The sequence below is a fragment of the Fusarium redolens genome (assembly GCF_020744475.1).
Source record: "Fusarium redolens strain MPI-CAGE-AT-0023 chromosome Unknown BKA55scaffold_12, whole genome shotgun sequence".
In the NCBI taxonomy this organism is placed as follows: domain Eukaryota; kingdom Fungi; phylum Ascomycota; class Sordariomycetes; order Hypocreales; family Nectriaceae; genus Fusarium; species Fusarium redolens.
This window is the reverse complement of record NW_025763675.1, coordinates 517,106-537,384: the sequence shown is the minus strand read 5'-3', so window position 1 is coordinate 537,384 and position 20,279 is coordinate 517,106. Positions and strand designations below refer to the sequence as shown.

Below are 20,279 nucleotides of genomic sequence, written 5' to 3'. Positions count from 1 at the left end.
CTTTTCGGGAAGTTCTTGAAACTGCAAGTATCGACATCTGCCTCGAGCTACTTCGGCTTTGCCGCCTGGAATTACTCTCCTGTTGAAGAGGGCCATATGCAACAGAAGCTTGTGAGGTACTGGTATTTGCCTGGTAATGAATTACATTGTATGTGGCCTGGTTTGACTCACTCAAGCTTTGCTCTGTTGATCAATCAAGGGTCTTACAGGCACCAAGCTAAAGTCAACCCCACACAAAACGAACCCTCCAAATGACGTCGAGTCTGTCTAAAATTCTCCAATCGACAACTTCATCCTCCACTAACGAGACCTCCATACTTCGACCGCGCCGAAAGAGGCCTCATAGCCACGTACTACCATTTTCAAGTGTATTTGTCGATCTAGGAAGGTTGAATCACTTCCTCTAACCAGACGATGCCTGTATGTCCCCCACTTTGTGACAACTTACACGACCCCTCAACTAATCTCATCACCCAGCTCATCATTGTCTCTGGATTACCTACCTCAGGCAAGTCAACACGGTCACAACAACTTTACGATTACCTCTCCAAGCGCATCTCCGATACAAAATATCGTCTACACCTCATCTCTGACGAATTCCTCTCCATCTCCCGCACCGTTTACGACCTTTCGAGTCTCCCCGCACATACCAGATCTGCGAACGCATCCGAGAAGGATGCTCGCGCTACAATCTACGGCGCTGTGAAGCGCGTACTTAGCGACAAGGACATTGTGATTCTTGATGGTTTGAATTACATCAAGGGTTGGCGATACCAACTACACTGCGAATCTAAGGCTGTGCGCACACCGAGCTGTATATTGCAGATTGGATGTTCGGTGGATAAGGCAAGGGAGGTTAATGAGGCCAGGTTAAAGAAGAGAGAGGCCGAGATACCCAAGACTGCGGATACCGAAGAGGCGATGCCCTTAGCTACAGCTTCTGGTGATGCGATCGTGGACTCTACGGAGCCATACGAGCCCGGCAACTGGGACAACTTAGTCTTTCGATACGAAGAGCCCAATCCCATGACCAGATGGGACAGTCCTCTCTTCACGCTTATCTGGGAGGACGACGAGGCTCAAACTAACAAGGTCTTCTCCGACCTCTGGGACGCAATAGCTGGTGAAGCCCGCAAGGTCGTGCGCCCTAATCAAGCAACCATACAGCGCGGCCGCGAGGAAAGCGGTGACTACTTATACCTTCTGGATCGCGAGACGTCGGACGTTGTGAAGCGCATAGTCGAAGCGCAGCGAGAGGGTGATGACGTTGATGAGGTGCGGATACCATCTGACTCTGGAGAACGAACGATATATTTACCTGTGGGTAAGAAGGTTGGCTTGCCACAATTGCAAAGGTTAAGGAGGGCGTTCATGGGGTTGAATAGAGGTGGTATTGGATTGGAGGCTGTGGGCGATATGAAGTCTTCACGGTTGAGAAATACCTTTGTGACGTATCTCAATGATGTGTTTGAGAAGGATGAGTAGTCGTTTTGTCTATGAAGGATGTGACCTCATTACAAAGGCTCTCAGTGCAGCTCAATATGATGGCTTCATAATGCTTGACGTGACTATAGAGTCTTATCACCTGCTTACATGATCACACAATGAGCTTTCTCACCTGCCCGGGGTGTTCAGAATTCTTCATTGAGATCCATCACCGGGCGCAATGTAATTGCGATGGGAAAATGACAACATTGCACATTTATACAATTGATGCTCGCCCATCGTGTACAATCATGAGTTGAACATGCTAATAGAGCTTATGATTGGTTGTAAGTTCTGTAGCTCTAGGGTAACCTCGAGAGCGCATGCCATTGATACAATGACCTGCATTGCAAATCCCCTATAATATTACTTATTCCTTATTCTCATTCCAACTTATTAATATACAAAGATATTTCCCTGGAGATTCACACATTATGGGTAACATCATACAGTAGAGTTTAGAAGGTAGATAAACATCATAGTCGTGAATGGTTAACTGACTCGTGAAAGAAGCCTGAAGCTCGGTCGGAGGACAACTACAGGTAGTATCTCACGGTCGAGAGGAAGTGTCATGAATACGCCCTAAGTGTCCAGAATTATAGCACGGCCCAATTTGACACCATTCCATCACCTTACCGGCAAAGTTCAATGACATGGATCGATCCATCGTGTTTTGTCAGCAGTTTGCAGTGACTGGATGATTCGAAATTCGAGATGGCAAAGAGGCAAGAGGATTAATAAAATACTTGAAGAAATAATAATGGGTAGAATAGCAGTAGTGTTAAAAAACGGCGAGTGAGTCAAGACTTGATCCATAAGTATCGTCAGTATTGTCATCTGAGACGCTGTACGTCGAGGTAGGCACCTGGGGCCGCGCAACAAAGCCTCTGATCCACCATGACCGCCATATGCCACTGTACCACTTGAGACAGTTGAGAGTGAGCTACCAATGCAAGAGCTAAATACTGTCCCCTGTTTCTGCGTGGCACTTAACAAGGTGGCGGGATCATGAGCGAAAATATGTAATTTATGCAGTATATTTAATATGATTATATAGCAAACTACGTTCATTTGCAACCAAAACTTCTCTTGCTACAGTTTAATGGAACCTTCTGCTGGTTTCCACCTGTTTTGCCTTTGCAGTCGTCACTCTCTGTTTGCCTGTTGCTACCGCCTTGCGCCCGCCTCTGCTTCTCATACTAGTGCCAGCCTAGAGCCCCACCATCAAACACGGCTGAGCTAAGCTACTTCCACCCCTGCAACATTATTGTTCCGCCCCCGATCCAGGGCATCCGGTGATATCATTGGCCCACAGCTGTGGCGGTCGGCCAGTGAATCGCTGTCAACAGTTCCGATGGGAGGGAAGGTGCCCTGTGGCCTTTGAGAACAGCTCGAACCTTCGTTACCTTACCTCCGACCTCACCTCTGCTTTAACTCTTGCATCTCTCAAACTTCCAACACAAACTTTCTCTCTACATTCTCCCCCCACGAACTCTCCTACTCCGCAATTGTATTTAAACACACATAACACACGCAAGAGCCAGCACTTGGCTTTTTTCTCTCGCAACACTTACAGCTCCCCCTCCTTTCGTCATCACCGAGCCAGCATCAGCTTCATCTGAAGCATCCAGATAACCATCATGGCTCCCCAGCCTGACGAGCACCACCCCCACAAGAAGGTCAACTTGACGTATGTGAAGAATCACCTCTGGGTCTATCCAGATCATCGTTGGTTTTGGCAAGCAGAATGACTAACAAGATTACAGCGACCCTTCCGGCGCCGAGGTCAAGAACGTTCGTGACATTCGATCTGAGGAGATTTCCAAACAAGTCGCTAACCATTTTGCAGGAGGATGATGTCGCGACCGCGATTCTCAAGAAGAAGAAGAAGCCCAACCAGTTGATGTAGGTGCTTTGCGCTGTTCGGCGTGCAGACAATTACTGACATCACCAAGGGTCACCGATGCCGTCAACGATGACAACAGCATTATTGCCCTCTCCGAGGCTACTATGGACCAGCTCCAGCTTTTCCGAGGTGATACCGTTCTGGTTCGAGGCAAGAAGAGAAAGGACACCGTTCTCATTGTTCTTGCCGACGATGAACTTGATGATGGCAGCGCTCGCATCAACCGAGTCGTTCGTCACAATCTGAGAGTCAAGCACGGTGACATGATCACCATCCACCCTTGCCCCGATATCAAATACGTCAGTAACCACTAGATATAAACATGAACCAGCTCCTAACACTTCCGCAGGCCAAGCGAATTGCTGTTCTCCCCATTGCTGATACCGTCGAGGGTATCACCGGTTCCCTGTTCGACGTTTTCCTCGCTCCCTACTTCCGAGAAGCTTACCGACCTGTCCGCCAAGGAGACTTGTTTATCGTCCGCGGTGGTATGAGACAAGTAGAGTTCAAGGTTGTCGAGGTCGACCCCCCCGAGTATGGTATCGTCGCACAAGATACTGTTATTCACTGCGAGGGCGAGCCCATCCAGCGAGATGAGGAAGAGAACAACCTCAATGAAGTTGGTTATGATGACATTGGTGGATGCCGAAAGCAAATGGCCCAGATCCGAGAGATGGTTGAGCTTCCTCTCCGACATCCCCAGCTTTTCAAGTCTATTGGTATCAAGCCTCCCCGAGGTGTTCTGCTCTACGGTCCCCCTGGTACCGGTAAGACTCTAATGGCTCGAGCTGTTGCCAATGAGACTGGTGCTTTCTTCTTCCTCATCAATGGTCCCGAGATCATGTCCAAGATGGCTGGTGAATCCGAGTCAAACCTCCGAAAGGCTTTCGAGGAGGCTGAGAAGAACTCCCCTGCCATCATCTTCATCGATGAAATCGACTCTATCGCCCCCAAGCGTGAGAAGACCAACGGTGAGGTTGAGCGACGAGTCGTCTCTCAGCTTCTTACCCTCATGGACGGTATGAAGGCCCGCTCCAACGTCGTTGTGATGGCTGCTACCAACCGACCCAACTCTATCGATCCCGCCCTTCGACGATTCGGGCGTTTCGATCGCGAGGTTGACATCGGTATCCCTGACCCTACTGGCCGTCTTGAGATTCTTCAGATTCACACAAAGAATATGAAGCTCGGCGATGATGTCGACCTGGAGCAGATTGCGTCCGAGACACACGGTTACGTCGGTTCTGATGTTGCTGCCCTCTGCTCCGAGGCCGCCATGCAGCAGATTCGTGAGAAGATGGATCTCATCGATCTCGATGAGGACACGATCGATGCTGAGGTTCTTGACTCTCTCGGTGTCACTATGGAGAACTTCCGTTTCGCCCTCGGTGTTTCCAACCCCTCCGCTCTCCGCGAGGTCGCCGTTGTCGAGGTTCCCAACGTTCGCTGGGAGGACATTGGTGGTCTCGAGGAGGTCAAGCAGGATCTCAAGGAGAATGTTCAGTACCCTGTCGATCACCCCGAGAAGTACCTCAAGTTCGGTATGTCTCCTTCTCGAGGTGTGCTGTTCTTTGGTCCTCCTGGTACTGGTAAAACTATGTTGGCCAAGGCCGTTGCCAACGAGTGTGCCGCCAACTTCATCTCCGTTAAGGGACCTGAGCTCCTCAGCATGTGGTTTGGTGAGTCTGAGAGCAACATCCGAGACATCTTCGACAAGGCTCGTGCTGCCGCTCCTTGTGTTGTCTTCCTTGACGAACTTGACTCCATTGCCAAGGCCCGTGGTGGATCCATGGGTGATGCTGGTGGTGCTTCCGACCGTGTCGTCAACCAGCTCCTGACTGAGATGGACGGTATGACTTCCAAGAAGAATGTCTTCGTCATTGGTGCCACCAACCGACCCGAGCAGCTTGACCCTGCTCTGTGTCGACCTGGCCGTCTCGACTCGCTCATCTACGTACCTCTGCCCGATGAGCCCGGTCGTCTCAGCATTATCAAGGCCCAACTCCGCAAGACCCCCATTGCCTCTGATATCGACTTCGGCTACATTGCCTCCAAGACCCACGGTTTCTCTGGTGCCGATATCGGTTTCATCACACAGCGTGCTGTCAAGATCGCCATCAAGGAATCTATCGCTGCCGATATCGAGCGACAGAAGGCTCGCGAGGCTGCTGGTGACGAGATGGACACAGATGAGGATGCTGAGGACCCCGTGCCCGAGTTGACCAAGGCCCACTTTGAGGAGGCCATGCAGATGGCTCGCCGATCAGTATCTGACGTAGAGATCCGCCGGTACGAGGCTTTTGCCCAACAGATGAAGAACGCCGGTCCTGGTGCTTTCTTCAAGTTCCCCGAGGCCGGTGCCGAGGCTGCTGGTGCTGACGGCGGTAACTCGTTCGGTGATGCTGGCAACGATGATGATCTCTATGACTAAGGACGGCAACGACTGTATGGACATGAGTCCTTTGTATTCTAATAATTTCACTCGCACACCCCTGCATTGGCCCGTAGGTTGTCGGTGAGTGAATCTACTCACACATTCTATGCGACTGATATTCGAATGGGAGTTGGTAGAATGGTAGAGGAAAGAAGAACGGCAACCTGATCCTGGCATTTCTGATGAGCCAGAAGGATATGAAAGTAGTCACGGTGTGACTCGAGACGGATTTGCGTTTTGATAGATGATGAAATTGATTCCCTTAGCTTTAAATCAAGTCTAAAGTGATTGTTTCCCGAGTATGCTAAATTGATTTTATCAGGATATGTCTCTTAAGTCTGTGGTGAGGTGGTCTCTTCCTGCTTGGCCACCATACTGTTGCCTTCGACTCGAAGTCTAAACAATCGTCTCAACATAATGAACCTGAGAGCTCCATCAGTCTGCAGCTGGAGATGAACATTTGTCTCCTTCACATAAGAGGTATTAATAAAGTATGGCAGCCTTTTGGCATGTAGGCTCAGCGCCAAGGAAGGCAGACATTAGTAGTTCTTCACAGCGGCAAGATCGTCAGAGTTCGTCATCAAGGTAATGTCTATTCATTTGTGTCGTACGTAGTTATCGTCTCGTATCCATGTTTTCGGGATTGGTATCATCCATCCTGTCTCCCTTCGAACACCCCGTGCGAGTATGTTTGTGTGTATTATAAATATAAGTTAGTTTGCTATTCAAGAAAGGCCCTCGTTAAGCTATTCTTTTGGGCGTATCCTGACTTGTCCAGTATTGCGTATGTAGGACTTGCTGGTGTATAGTTGTAAGCACCCAAGTTATCGAACCCTTGTTTGGCTTCTCGCATTGTTTGGGTGTTGTCTTTGGTTTTGTCGTAATTCAGAACGCCGCGCATCTTTTCTGACGCGACAAGAATTCTTCTATCACCCCTCGACTTGGATTAAATGTTTCAATGTATAACCACATCTTAAGTGGTTCCTTCGTCCTCGATGTCGCAAACAGCTTCTAAGCTCTCCCTGGTGACGCGAAGAGCCTCCTCGATTACCGACTCCGGCACAGCAAGGCTAGGCTTAGCGTCAGCCGCGCCATTAGTCTTCGGGGCATCGCCGTTTGTTGCTGGCTTGGCGCTCGTTCCGTTCGAGCTCGATGATATGGGGTTGAGGGCAGAATCGTGGCGGACATCTTCGAGGACGCGACTCAGTAGGGCGGGAAAGGTTGTCACTTCGCCGGAGCGCAGAAGAGCGAGTGCATGCGATTGGATAACCGTGGGCCAGTTTGTAGAATGAGAGTTTAGCGCGTGAAGAAGAGCATCTTGTATTCTTGGATAGTGTGTTAGTAGGCTGTCATGATGAAAACTGGCGAGGGAGGGGAGCGTACTTTGAGACGTGACCATCGCGCAGAAGCACCGTGTTGATTTGTGAGCGTAGATCTGGATCTAGGGTCGCCTGTGTGTGGTTTGCGGCACTGGAGGGCACCTTGACGGGGGTAGAGGGTGCATTGTTGGACATGATGGCGATGCAGGTCGAGGATGATCAAGTTTGGTCCTGCTGAGGGAGAGCGTCTGCGGGAGAGGACGGAAAGTGTGTGTGTGAGGGACTCTTGATCAATCGCAATAGTTTTTCCTTCGATGCTGATCAAAGTATCGTGTATAAGACAAAGCAAGAGCTCTCGATCGGTCGCTCCGAAGCTCGAACGTTGCACGCTAGGTCAGGAGTATCGCCTCGTTTATCTCCAAGATAACAATTGAACTGTGGCGCTATGATTAGCAGGGTTCTCCAGCTTGGCTAAAGGTCAGCAATGGAGCTCTTACCTGCCCACGATATATCGATAGAGGTCAACTCAATGATACAGAGGATAATGGTTGATCGTCAGAATGTAGTAGCAAGCAAGGCTGAGGCTGAGGATAAAAGCTTCATGGTGCACAAGGCTGAAGCATACTAGGGTTTGATTGGGTGCAGGACCCCACTCTGGCTGTGGCGGTGCTCCACAGAGAAGTTTATTGTCCTCCTATCAGCCAATCCGAATAACAATATAAAGACAACGACACAATGGTAGATAGAGCGAGCACGTACACGTTCTGGACGACAATGAGATAAACATTCAATAGGCTATCTTGTTCGGTGAAATAGTAGCTATAATAGAGCATAATTGCACTTGATTCTCCAACTCCATTATCAATTCTTTCTCTATCTTTCTAATTGTATTGCTTTTTTCTATCCCTGGTCAAGATCACTTCGCTTGGTGAGTGGCTTGTTTACGAGTTTGACCCCTACTTCATTGATTTACACCACGCACTAGATATCGCGAAGAGAATCTCGTCAATCGTATCAAATTCATCGTGTGGGCTGCGTTCGGTCTAAAAGAGATCAAGATCTTATTGCACTCCTTAATCCACGTGATTTTGTCATATATCACTATGGGCTTGGAATTTCTATCAACTCAACACATCCAGTCATTTCTGAATGTTGTCTTCAATGACCATCCAAAGTGCTATTCCTGTTGAAGGTAAGATGACGAGTTTAAGATATAGGTTTTATCATGTGTGTTCGCCATCTCGAATTGCGTTAGTTAATGATCAAGGGATGATTAAGCGAAACTCAAGTCTTATGATAACTTCATGCAACACCTAAAGCTATTAAACCATTAAAATTCAAGGAAAAGGAGAATAGCATGAAATAAATATGCCTTTACAAGATCCTAAGCCAGGTGGACTGACTCTACGAGAAAATTGCATTATCCAGATGTGAGCACTCAACCAGACTCTGGAGGCTGGTATATGACAGTTTTGTAAGTGATAAGAGAATAATTCTTCGACTTACATTGCACTACATGCCATGGACTCTGTGATGTAAGCCAGATAAGAAAGCAAGACTTCTGTCTAATAGTTTGTGACTGTATTAACTGTTATCTCAAAATTTCCCCTATAGCCCATCATCGACTGCTCATTATTGACTATTCCAAGAAATCCGATGCGGTTGAATCAGGTGATTCGCTCTCACATACTAGACCACTATCAGCTTCAAGGATAATGAAATATCTCCAGCAAAAGACAGTCGAGTATGCGATAAATGGACACAGGCTTGATTTGGTTTTGGTTAAAGTGATATTGGGGGGATACATTGTGAGATATGGCAACCCTGTATCTCCTAGGTACAACGCGAAAAAAACGGCTGACAGTTGTACCTCGTTCCTCCATACCTAAGATAGCCAGTAGGATGTTTCTGAGTTGCTCTCACTATGACCCCTGACGCCATTTTCTTCTACGTCAATAATGTTTGTAGAGTTGAGTCAGACCTGAGACGCACAACTCGTATCATCATAACAAGATCCCCGCCATTGGGCTTGCCTTACAATTCTAGGGTGCCTCACATCCAAGCCAATGGCCTGGCCGCTCGATTCGATAAATTGGTCACGACATCGAGGCAGAGAAAAGCTACTCGCCGTGGCTAATCTAGGATGCCGACGGCACCGGACATATTGTCCATCCTTAAGAATGTCATCAACATGGATGCGTGAGACGCTCTACTTACCCTGCGTCCTTGAACGTTGTTTCACTTGTAAGTCGTTGGAAGACAGACAACAAATGCTCGCCTGACCGGGGGGGGAAGAGCTCCCCGTTCCGTGTACTAGGCATAACTTGCGCCTTAGTAGAGGATGCAACCATCCTCATCCTTAACCAACAAGGACAATGCGGATGTCATCCGGGACCATCCACTGTTAAGTCGAGGGATTCGCGGCGTACCATGGCCCATGGGTAGCACGATGTGGCTATCGGGCTGACATTTGTGCCCATGACGACAAACAAACATACATAGTTATGCCATGGTCGATGTCGATGGTGTTGAGCCCTGTCGTCGCTAGTAATTTACCTTAGGCTACGCAATGCGTTCCGACGGGTACTTTACCCCAGGCATCCACTGCACAGACTGGCGGTACCCGAATCATCCATCCATGTCAACTATCTCACACCGGAAATCCCGCCTTCAACTGGACTGGGACCGACTTACGGCCCGACCCGTTGGTATACCCGGTAGTGACAGCTTCCCAGTGTTGTAGCATGTAGGTATTGTACTCACTTTTCACACCGACATATCACCGTCTTGTCTTGCTTGTTGGCTTGTACCACACCACAATCAAAGGAATTGAGCTTCCTGTAGCTGTCTAGTATAATTCTCCGGAAGCTTCGCTCCCCCGCGCTGCACGGCTCCGTTCCGAGCCATCACATGAGTCCTTGCTGCCGCGAGATGAGATAACTTGGGGAAGTCAATCGAATGTTCTTGGCTGGGGGGCGAGTTGCTTGTTTGTTCGGTAGCTCGCCAACCCCGGTAGCCACCCCAACATTGCGGTCATATTTATATAGGCGGTGAACAGCACCCAATAAGCAACAAAAAGGCCCTCACGACGAACCCTATCGCATCGACCCATCACAGTTGCAGCTGAGAGCAGGGAGAGCTCTTGGGTTCTTGGACTCTTGTTATTCCACGTCAGACGGGGCCCAACTTACAGCTGTTCAAGGGTTTGTTCTTTCGTCCAGCAATTAAGATGAGAAATCCTTGTGTAGGCTGCTAGCTATCCGGAGGTTTCCAAGGACTTGCATATAATCTGCGAAGTCATGAGTAACTTTCCCTGATCATAGTTTGCGGAACGAGGCCAAAAGTGTAACGGAGTCCATGAAAATACGCTTGATGCGAATCGTTGACTCATGAAAGCAGCAGGCGAGCGAGCAGGATCGCAAACGTTGCCCATCTTTGCCATATTTGATGACCATTTGGTAGTTGTTTGTTGTCTTCAGTGCGTGAAACAGAAGCTTTTGATAGGAGAGACCGTCACATCTGAAACAAAGGCACTTATCGCGAATAAACTAACCCAATCGTCTTGCATATTCAGAGTTGAGATTCTGAGCTGCATGTTTCGGTCCTTGCCCAAGTGGTTGCAGGACTTCAACTAGATCTTTTTACTTTCCAAGGCGAGGAAAGAGAGAAATAGCCCGCTTGGTCAGTCAAGCACAGCACTTGACAGGCCCCAGCAGCATGCCTGTCTTCATGTCTCTAATAGTGTTGGCGTTTCTTATCTCCCACAAGACTCAGGCATTTAGACACCGTATACAACTTGTCTGAAACCACTTCTGTGAGGTATACTCGGCTGAATGAAGCCGATGGAAGCCCCGACAAGTCCCGTAATGCCATCAGTATCACTTACTGTTGCAAGGATTTGAGTATGATTTCGTCTCGCGGTGAAGCTGGTTGGACCCATTGGAGCGGAAACCTACAAGCTTGTTTGTATCACAATGCAACCGTTATCGACACTCGGGATGAACCCCATTTGCTGGAATAAACTTCCCGTTAGTCGTCAGACTTGTCGGTGAGCCATGTCTTGAGGTAGCTATCTACCTGAGGTGATAGCATGAGGCATGTATGCACAAGGATGCACGTCGTCGACCCGAGGTGGCTAAAGTCACTGACAGGGTGGTGATTAGCTGCGCTAACTCTCCCTCGCGATTGAGGCTGAAGTATCGAATTGGAGATCTTGCCGTTTAATGTGGGGGATGATCACCAAGGCTTGAGGCGAAGAATGAGTCGGAGTCAAAGAGTAGTGGGCCATCTCCAGGATCTCCTCGTGGTTGACCGGTCAAGTGAGGTACTGAGTAAAGGCAACGTCCCACACCGCGCATCCATTCAGAAAATGGCTTTGCAGCCACAGACATGTTTCCCCAGAAAACTAGAACAGGCAGCTGAAGCGTACTCGGTTGCATATTATACGTGCAATGACGTTGGGAAGCCACGAGGGCTTAGTCAGAACCATTGCCAGCCATGAAGGACAGCACTTGATCGAAGAGCGAGTGACACTGATTGCTGATGTTATTCATGCCTTTCCTCGACACGAGATAACCATAGAGAATGGGAGTCGTATCCTGGGCGTTTGAGCAAGAATGCATGACCCGCCAAAAGGACTCAAGACGCAACATCGGACGGCGGTCATTTCAGTTGTATGTATCGTCCCGTATGCATAGTTTCTTGTGGGCCTATGAAACACAAACCGATGGCGAGCCGCATATGAGCGGATGTATTGCTTGGCGAGGCCGAGACCCAAAAGAACGGAGTTTGCATGAAGGCTGTCCCTAGAACCGTTCTCATTGAACAGAATATTGAGGCCTGTGTTCACGTGAAATCCATGAGCGCCAGAACAGGAAAGTTGAGCCCGATGTCACAGGCCATGGAGGCGAATTGACATAGTGATCAAAGGACTCGGCCAGAACATAACCTGTCCAAGGCTGTTCAACAGCACCGTGCATCTAAACGAGTCTGGAGATAGGTATGCCAGGACCCAATCGCAAACGTAATGACTGTCGAATTGCCTGGCACTTCGTAATGACAGATCATTTCTCCTGCCGAGGTGGAAATGCACAGAGTTGCTGGCGGTTTGAGTTTCGAAAAAGCAACGAGGCAGTATAAGCTAGGAGCCAGTGTCTTTGGATAAGACATTGGCAGGGGTCTTCGGGGGAAGGGTTATCTGTGCGCAGGCTTGTGGTCAACTTAACGTGACATGATGACTGCAAGGTGAGTAAGGTAGGTCAGCGACCAATACGAGGAGTGAATCTGAACTATTCAAGCAATAAGCAGGGAAAGGCATGTCACGCGTAAACAATATAGAGGAAACAAGATAGACGAGAGAAGACAAGAGGCTTCGAAGCGACTCATGCCGGACAGTGGAGTTTGTGTAGGACTCAAGGCCAGAGCTGAAAGAATGATGCATCACCACTTGGGAACTGAATAACGGTTGATATGATAGGTAGACCTTGGCAAGTATAAACGGCTCTTCTTACCTCCTTTGCTCGCGAGGTACAACGCACTAGACAAGCGTGTAAGGCAGCTAGTGATAAGGCGCAACGGATCATGGATCAGGCATGTTGAACAAGCAGCGGAAGTTGTGAAAGGTGAGCTGTCAGACAAGTAATTCTTCATGAAGCGGGTAAGGGATGAAGTTGTGGAGGGGAGCTGAAGGAGGCTGCCCTGAGAGGAGGTCTAAGGAGGTACCGAAATAGGTATCCCGTTCAATCTGCCGGACTGTATTGAAATTGAATCTCAGGTATTCGGCAGGCAAACCCCACCGGCCCCGTCCTTCCATGTTTGCTGACTCTTTACTTGTTGATACTATCAGGTTTTGAGAATATTGACAAGGAAGGTAAGTGTACAGCGCAGGAGACGGGAGTGCAGGGCGGTGCAGCGCAGTACAATGAAGGAAGGAAGGCACAGCAGAAATAGAAACGGCAACAGTTGGCCTCAAAGATTCTGAGAGTTGCAGCCGGCGGCTGGCAACATCTCATAATGTAGGTAAGGTAAGTTAGGTAAGCGAAGGGGACGCTCATATCGAATCGTATCGAGTCTCGATATCTTTCTGGTGGGAGATGGTGAGTTAAGAAGGCGCCGTTAGAAAGGATATCCTTGAAATCAATATATGCATCTGAATCAATTAGGCACTCGCTGACTATGCTCGCCTTGTTTTGAGTTGTGCAGACTGATGCAGGCTGCCTAAATGAACAAGATACCCCAGTATTTTACTGCGTATTCTTTCCCTGCTTCGCATTCACCTAGGCAGTATACAATGCATCAGCTCTATCCTAGCAACCTTCAAGTTTCACTTCGGGGCATACATACATGCGCATACTCACCTACCTACCTATGCATACATAATACATACATTATGTATGGCATCCCGTAGCTCATATCTCACATCACTCGGTATCACCTCGTATCACCTTCATCACATCAGCAAGTCTGACTTGGCCTGAATGGCCTCACTTCTCGTTTCCCCAGAAAGCCCATGTAGTAATACGTACCTAGATGCTGATGCCAAGCAATATAGTTTCGGGGTGAATCTGGTACAAGATGGAGAAGAGAATGGCCTGGATTTGCCAGATCTCGACCCAGCCTAAGCCCCTTCGCCTAGATGCAGTCGTCTGCAGATATGACACCACCTACTGCCCACTACGACAACCACAAACTACCAACACCCCTTTGATTAAGCTACAGGACCCGAAGAAAAGGGTGAGGCTTGAATTAGTCGGAGTGAGATGAATGCAAGTTTGACTCTTTTGGGAGGCTGATTCTCACATTCAGCAGTTGTATTGGAGTGATTGTCCCTTAGGAGGTGTCCTCACTTACACCGAGAACGTTATCAATTGTGGAGGTGGGGTCATAATCACACTCGCTCAGGCATTTTCATGATCTTTTGCTCTGGTGAACCTAGAATTGGATGTCAATCCATACCATATTCCATGTTTAGAACACCTACCATTACTGATCAATTGGCAATGGAGGGTTGTGTCAATTTGGCTTGGCTTCGAATTATTCCAAGCTGGGCTCAGGTGCAAGCTGCCATGCCATGGCTCTCTAAAACCAACACTAGGATCGTGACAGAGCGGCTCTTTGAGCCTTGGAGCTTGGCTACCAGTCGTAATCAGTAAGGACAGAGGGGCGACCATCCGCTTGTCCCCTTAGTCTGACCGGGTCACGCACTCTTTAACCAGTCATTCCCATTTCATGTTATGGCTCGCGGGACCGTGACCTGGGATACCGCAACAGCAAGTACAACAGGTGACACGGACTTATTAGCATTCCACAATTTGCATTCCGCTATTTTCTTGCCCTGACCTGTTTTTATTTTCCCCTTTGCTTTCTCTCTACGTATCAGCCCATTTCTGCACCTTTACGAGTTGCTATCCATAAGTTACCTGAGTTGAATTGAGCTTCCGTACCGTAACCAGTAAAGGTCCCGCTTTGGTGGCGGCGCCGTGATGGTGGTGATCCATAAAAAGAATGCTAGGGGGATTGACGGAACAGGTGCAGTACATAGATGGCTGTTGGACAAGAGGCACAGACAGGTCTCTCTTTACTCAACTCTTCCACCTCATCAAAGACACTGTCCTGCCCAAGACATAGGGTCTGGCATTTTGGAGATCAATACTGGGATTGTACTGCAGCACAGGTCTCACAAGCTGGCTGTTCTCGTGGCTCCCATGCTCAGTCAAGATGAACTGACCTGTCAAAGGCCCAGACACCCATGCTTGGCTGGCAGCCAGACGCCGGGGTTTGCATCAATCGGATAACTTGACGCGAAGCTATTCAAATAAATTTTGTAGAGACCACAGGCGTGTTTTGATGACTGGCATGAGCTGTGCACGACAACACCTTGACTTGAACAACGGGCCCAACTACCTGCAGACACTCATGCAGCAGAGCAAGCGGTGAAAGCGAAAGATGCTAATCATCTCATGATGAAGTAGAGGTAGCGTTGTAGTAGCTATGAACGGCGGAAAACATGCCCGAAATTTTCTGCTTCTTCACCGAGAGTGTTCCAGTCAAAAGGTATTTGCAGATCTCATTTGGGACTGATGTAGATCAAATCACAGCTGTGGCCATCCTAGCGCGGACCGCGATCCGATGTAGTTATATTGGATACCGAATATTAAGCCCTCATGGTGGATAAATAGATTGTTCAATGGAACCTTTTTCTTTTGTAGCCAAGCATTCGCTAGTAAGGTATATAACGCTGCTAATTTACTCTGGCCTGTTCTTCGGTATTAGTAGATAATAAATAGAGCTATCGTTGTTTAGTTGCCGAGGTAGTATAAACACATGAAAAGTCCATACGGACATTGTTATCCAAGTCTAGCAGAGACAATAAAGGCAATGCTTGTACAATAAAAACAACCGATGACTGACTTGCAAGTTGTGACGCATTACGACAGCAACAGCTCGCCGGCAGTTGTATGAGAGAGGGTCAAGCTAACAGGCCTCAGACAACAATAGCAGCCTCTGTGGAGTCAGCACATATTCAAAGTGGAGGAGAGTCAAGCATCATGATTCCTTCGTGGTGACACCTGGGCACAAATGGTGGGGAGAGAGAAAACAGAAAGACTGAGACGACATCGAGAAGCTATGGAGATGCGGATGACCCTTGTAAACAAAAGCAAAACCTTGAGTAAATAGAGTACATTCGCTATTGGATGTCAGTAAAAATTAATTGATCAGTTAATTGACCATTTTAGCCGCCCGCTCATCTTTGTCAGTTTTCCAGAATCGGACGGTGCATCGCCAATCTTAGCTTGCACACCGGGGACTGCACTCTTCCTTGACCTGAATCTCACCTTATCACTCACCTGGCGAATCCGACATCTGACAGCAGCAAGGAATTGGACAGTCCCACTGTAGTCTGCAGCCAACACTTTCCCACCAACGCAACAACGATCGATCTGGAGAGGAGAGAGGGGACTAACCTAACAGCCAAGGTTAATACCAGCGTTTGGTGTAGTACAGAGCCAATAGTGAGACTTTTGCGCATATGCTCGTTCTGTGTAAGTTAGTACACCTCCTGTACTCACATCGCGCATACAGCACCTGAGAACCTGTTACATTAGTCGCTTCTTGTTCACCGTGAATCGCTCGCTGCACGGTATCGTATCGCATCGCTGCTCAGTGCCGCCCTGCGCCTTGACACTAACTAACAGATCCTTAGTGTGTGTATTCTAGGACTTTTCTGTACAACGAATAGTCAATGACAGCTGGCACAGCCAACGCCCATTCGTTAATTGCAGCTCAGTTTTCTCTTTCCTCTCCTTAGGGACCTGCGTCAACTCGCATACCTACATGCAGGAAACTACTGTAGCTGGCGCAATAAGGTAAAGATCGAAGGCCATCATCTGCAGCCTAAAGTTTGTGACACGACACGACAACACAGCACAACCTGCCGGCCGGTGAAGGAGGGCTGTCACTTTTCTTTTTATGGCGGGAGAGCAGCCCACCCCTCCTCTTCGACCCTGGCTTTTCAGCGATTCTTGTCTCGGGAATAAGAACACCATCATGACTTCTAAAGCCAAGACTCAACAGCGATGATCTGCCCGGCCAGATCTCTCCGCTCCTTTTCTCTGTTGCTGGCCGAGAAACGTCCTCCTGACTCGGCTTCCCATATGACTTGACTCGGATGACGACGGCGGAGCAGAGATGGTGCTGTGGAAGTGGTAAGGGGGTAGGCAGGGCAGAGCAAACTACGTCAGGAGCTCAGATCTAGGTACACACATCCATACCTAGACAAGGTGAAGGTTGGGATCTAGCGGTCGGGATCGAAGATGGGGGAGGACTGCTGGGCACGGGATGGAGTAGAGACTTGGCCAGTCACTTTTTAGTTATAAATAACTGAAATACATAAAGATTGTACTTGATAAATCATATTGTAACAGAAACTTCGACGAACTGAACTTGACGAAGAATTGTCAGAGCCATAGTCATGACGCCAAGGCAAGCCTCTTGATACCGTACCCGTAGCCCACAGGCCTTGCCAGGTACAATACATGATCTTCATTCGACCTGCGGGGAGAGGTCTCCAACAGCTTCTTTTTTGGAACGGCAGCAATCGAAATCGCAGGTGGTGTTGGAGGTACAGTACGGGGTACATGTTCCTGTGCAACCATTACACTGAGCTAAGGCACGGAACATGGAACTCATGGCCCTCACTTACATCATCACTATCGCCATCATCTTAGCCACCGTGACCACTTACACGTCCTTACAGTTCACACCAAATGTTCCAGCTGCGATCACTGAGGAGACATGTATTTATGGCATGAATCAATCAATCAATCAGAAACAGGCATCAGGTCACTGGGAAGAGAAATTCATGATTATTGACACAAAGACAGAGACATACACACCGCTTAATCAAGTTGATTAGACGACTAGCTATGCAAGTCCTCTAAATTCCTGGTTTGCTTCCACAAACCAATATAGCCCGTCCCATGCGGATTCGTTTCCTTGGTTTGTCATTGGAGTGCATAGTTCCCCAACCAATTCATTGTGCGTCCAAAATCAACAATTGAGTCCATGATACGGAGTACAACAGCGCAGAGCGGATGACTACTGTAGTCTACCGAAGCGCACAAACCAACACCATCAGCCGCTGGGCGGCGTTCCGTCCGGTCAGTGCAACGGATTATCGAAACTTTACAAGGGGACAGGGAGGGTTGAGACGGGATGGATTGGTTGGACTGGATTGAATAGGATTGGTGTTGACTTTGTTTACACACAGTCTAAATTGGGACATCTTCAAGGCTGAGGTGGTGCGCTATCACGACACCCCTGAAACCAATAGGGGAAGCTGAGTTGAAATAGAGTGTTTTGGCTGAACATCATGACCATTTTTGTATATCCGATCCCTTTGCTAAGCCTTTTTGTTCATTATTCGCAGAACAGCCGCACTAACAAATATGCCCTGATCTTGATGATGATGAATTCCAATTTCCCTGTCATTGCTTGACTTCTATTCTTATTGATTAACCTTGACCTGCCATCTGGGGGAACCTGGCCGTTGGTCAAACAATCCCCGATCTCACCTGAAGCGGAACCATACTAGACATGGTGTACGTGAAGTGAATGTTGTATTGGACCCGTTTCCCTAAAAAGAACAGAGAATGATATCCATCCCTTGCAGTTGTACCCGTCAATGAGCGACAAGCTTTGTTGCTGTTAGTTGTGCTTTTACACGCAATCATCAATAGGCACATGTTGTGTCATTCGAAGCCGAGCTTCATGATTGACCCACGTAAAACAACAACTCAGCCAGTCGGTGCATGTGTTTTGCAGTATGATGTATAATGATATCGGTTATTAAACGCCCGAGTCGCGTCCTATAACGCTGTCTCTCCATAATGTTGAGTAGTCATTCGTTTGATCCCCTACTGCTCCCGCGGCACCAGCGTTATAAGCTATCAGGTCAGGTCTGTCAATGCCCAAAACGCCGAGTATGCAGATCATCTATCTATCTATCTATCTATTTATCTATCGTCTTTACCATTCTTTCATCGTGATTCACGCCCTCGGCATAGAACCACCATACACCGGACCCTGTCAGGTCAAAGAGACAAGCATTGAACTCGAGTTTCCATCGCTCAGATAAACCTGGTAAAGACCCATCGAATTCCTGGTAGACAACGGACCCAAAGAGAAGAACGACGTGAGGATAGCGTGGAACCTAAGCCAAGAACCGCCGCCCCCCAGAAAGGACTCAAAGAGGACCCTGTTCTCAAGCCTCTCCACCAAAAGGGATGCCCCACCCTGCCCTAGCTGCTTCTGGGTAGTTGATGCCCAGAAGGCGTGTGTGTGTGGGAGCGTGCCAAGTCGAGAGAGGCGTGTGCTAGAGGCTTGAGGCGTGTCGACGGGCCACAGAGTGTCCCAGGCCTTGAGGCGTGAACCCACATCTAGGAGAACGCCGGGAGGCTCAGAGGGCCTAGAAGAGAGGCGTTGCTTGTGGTTGAGCAAAAGTTGTTAGTGAAGGGGAAGCACGAGAACAGGAATAAGAGGAGAAAGATGGACCAGGAGGCCTACTGAGCCAATGTTGTAGTCATCGAATATGATGTTAGCTGTGCTGTAGCAAAACCCGCTCTCAGTTTCCATTCCCAAGGTCGAGAATTAGTGAAAGCCAGCAACAACAAGCGAGTTATCGATCGAGCCACAAACGATCTAGCAACGATCCAGCAACGCCCACCGGCGGCGCCCGCGCAATCCAATCTCGAAAACAATATTAAACTGGACATACAATACAGTCTATAGCAGAAACTGTCACAGTAACGAGCCTTTTAAAACGAATCATTATCGTACAGTTGTTTGGGTAAATACAACGCAACAGGGAACCTCCCAGTCTTGACGCTCTCTATCATATAACAAGAAGGTTATGGACTCTCGCTATTAGTTCCCAACTCTGATTAGAGTAGAGAGACCCTTGGACCCTTTGAATAACGACAGCGAATTCAAATTCAAGCTGGTACCTTGTGCAGTGCAAGTGGTTGACCCAATAGGTACGTACCTGATATTTTCTATTCTTCTTCCGTACCTACAGCACCGCTCAATCTCAATCATTCATTCGATGGGCCAAGAAGAGAGCATCCCGACGGGAGGGCAATCTTCGGGGTGGCTTTCGCCACTTACCCAAGTCAGCTGCCCCACCAAAGGGCTCCAAATACTGAAGCCAAAGGCCTGAACATGCACTGCTACTGGCAACTGGCCTTCACTGCCTTCCACTTCCATGTTGCTAAAGGCTGGGCCGGTGATGGTGATGGTGCTGGGACTTGATAGAGGGGCAATTGACGACCGATGTCGTAGTTAGCTGGAGGGGAAGGGCTTAGGTGTGCTGAACATGGCATCTATCATCCATCCCTACTGAGCTGAGCTGATGTGATGGTGTCGCCTGTGCTCACTACACTCACTCACTCACTCACTCACTCACTTGTACCTGCCAACCATTCCATCATCCAATACTGTTCAAAGCGTTGCTTGCTTCAGATATGAGGTGTGTTAGTTGTGTTGTAGTTGAGTGCACACCCTGCGGAAACTGGGGCACTCCAACACCATTTCCATCCAGCGCCGGTTGCTTGTCCTCGACTGGCACTGCGAGCGAATG

At 48.6% G+C, this 20,279-nt stretch overlaps 4 protein-coding genes across 4 annotated transcripts; 3 read left to right on the top strand and 1 right to left on the bottom strand.

Annotated features, from left to right (window-relative positions):
• Window positions 1–414: 414 nt before the first annotated feature.
• On the top strand, window positions 415–1,485 carry BKA55DRAFT_692552 (chromatin associated protein KTI12; the record flags this gene model as incomplete). Its single annotated transcript, XM_046199794.1, has 2 exons — window positions 415–420; window positions 478–1,485. The coding sequence occupies 2 exons, from the start codon at window positions 415–417 to the stop codon at window positions 1,483–1,485; spliced, it is 1,014 nt and encodes a 337-aa protein (XP_046046880.1).
• Window positions 1,486–2,877: 1,392 nt separating this feature from the next.
• On the top strand, window positions 2,878–6,103 carry BKA55DRAFT_648073 (P-loop containing nucleoside triphosphate hydrolase protein). The gene is made up of 5 exons (XM_046197242.1): window positions 2,878–3,175; window positions 3,252–3,279; window positions 3,335–3,390; window positions 3,441–3,690; window positions 3,741–6,103. Exons 1-5 carry the CDS (start codon window positions 3,126–3,128, stop codon window positions 5,820–5,822), a joined length of 2,466 nt encoding a protein of 821 aa, XP_046046879.1. The 5' UTR covers window positions 2,878–3,125; the 3' UTR covers window positions 5,823–6,103.
• A 296-nt stretch (window positions 6,104–6,399) lies between these two features.
• BKA55DRAFT_648070 (uncharacterized protein) lies at window positions 6,400–7,710 on the bottom strand. The gene is made up of 3 exons (XM_046197241.1): window positions 7,642–7,710; window positions 7,209–7,579; window positions 6,400–7,150 (listed from the first exon to the last, which is right to left on the bottom strand). The coding sequence occupies exons 2-3, from the start codon at window positions 7,337–7,339 to the stop codon at window positions 6,799–6,801; spliced, it is 483 nt and encodes a 160-aa protein (XP_046046878.1). The 5' UTR covers window positions 7,340–7,579; window positions 7,642–7,710; the 3' UTR covers window positions 6,400–6,798.
• Window positions 7,711–17,063: 9,353 nt separating this feature from the next.
• Window positions 17,064–18,020, top strand: BKA55DRAFT_574628 (uncharacterized protein; the record flags this gene model as incomplete). Its single annotated transcript, XM_046193318.1, has 1 exon — window positions 17,064–18,020. A coding segment is annotated over exon 1 (233 nt), but the record flags the coding sequence as incomplete, so codon positions are not given.
• Between the last annotated feature and the right edge of the window lie 2,259 nt (window positions 18,021–20,279).

Excerpts from the sequence above, each read along its gene's own strand:
- BKA55DRAFT_648073 (XM_046197242.1), top strand. The coding sequence starts at position 3,126 with ATGGCTCCCCAGCCTGACGAGCACCACCCCCACAAGAAGGTCAACTTG. Across the intron at positions 3,280-3,334 it reads CCGGCGCCGAGGTCAAGAAC|GAGGATGATGTCGCGACCGC; the intron begins GTTCGTGACATT and ends ACCATTTTGCAG. Across the intron at positions 3,691-3,740 it reads CTTGCCCCGATATCAAATAC|GCCAAGCGAATTGCTGTTCT; the intron begins GTCAGTAACCAC and ends ACACTTCCGCAG.
- BKA55DRAFT_648070 (XM_046197241.1), bottom strand. The coding sequence starts at position 7,339 with ATGTCCAACAATGCACCCTCTACCCCCGTCAAGGTGCCCTCCAGTGCC. Across the intron at positions 7,151-7,208 it reads CGCGATGGTCACGTCTCAAA|AATACAAGATGCTCTTCTTC; the intron begins GTACGCTCCCCT and ends ACACTATCCAAG.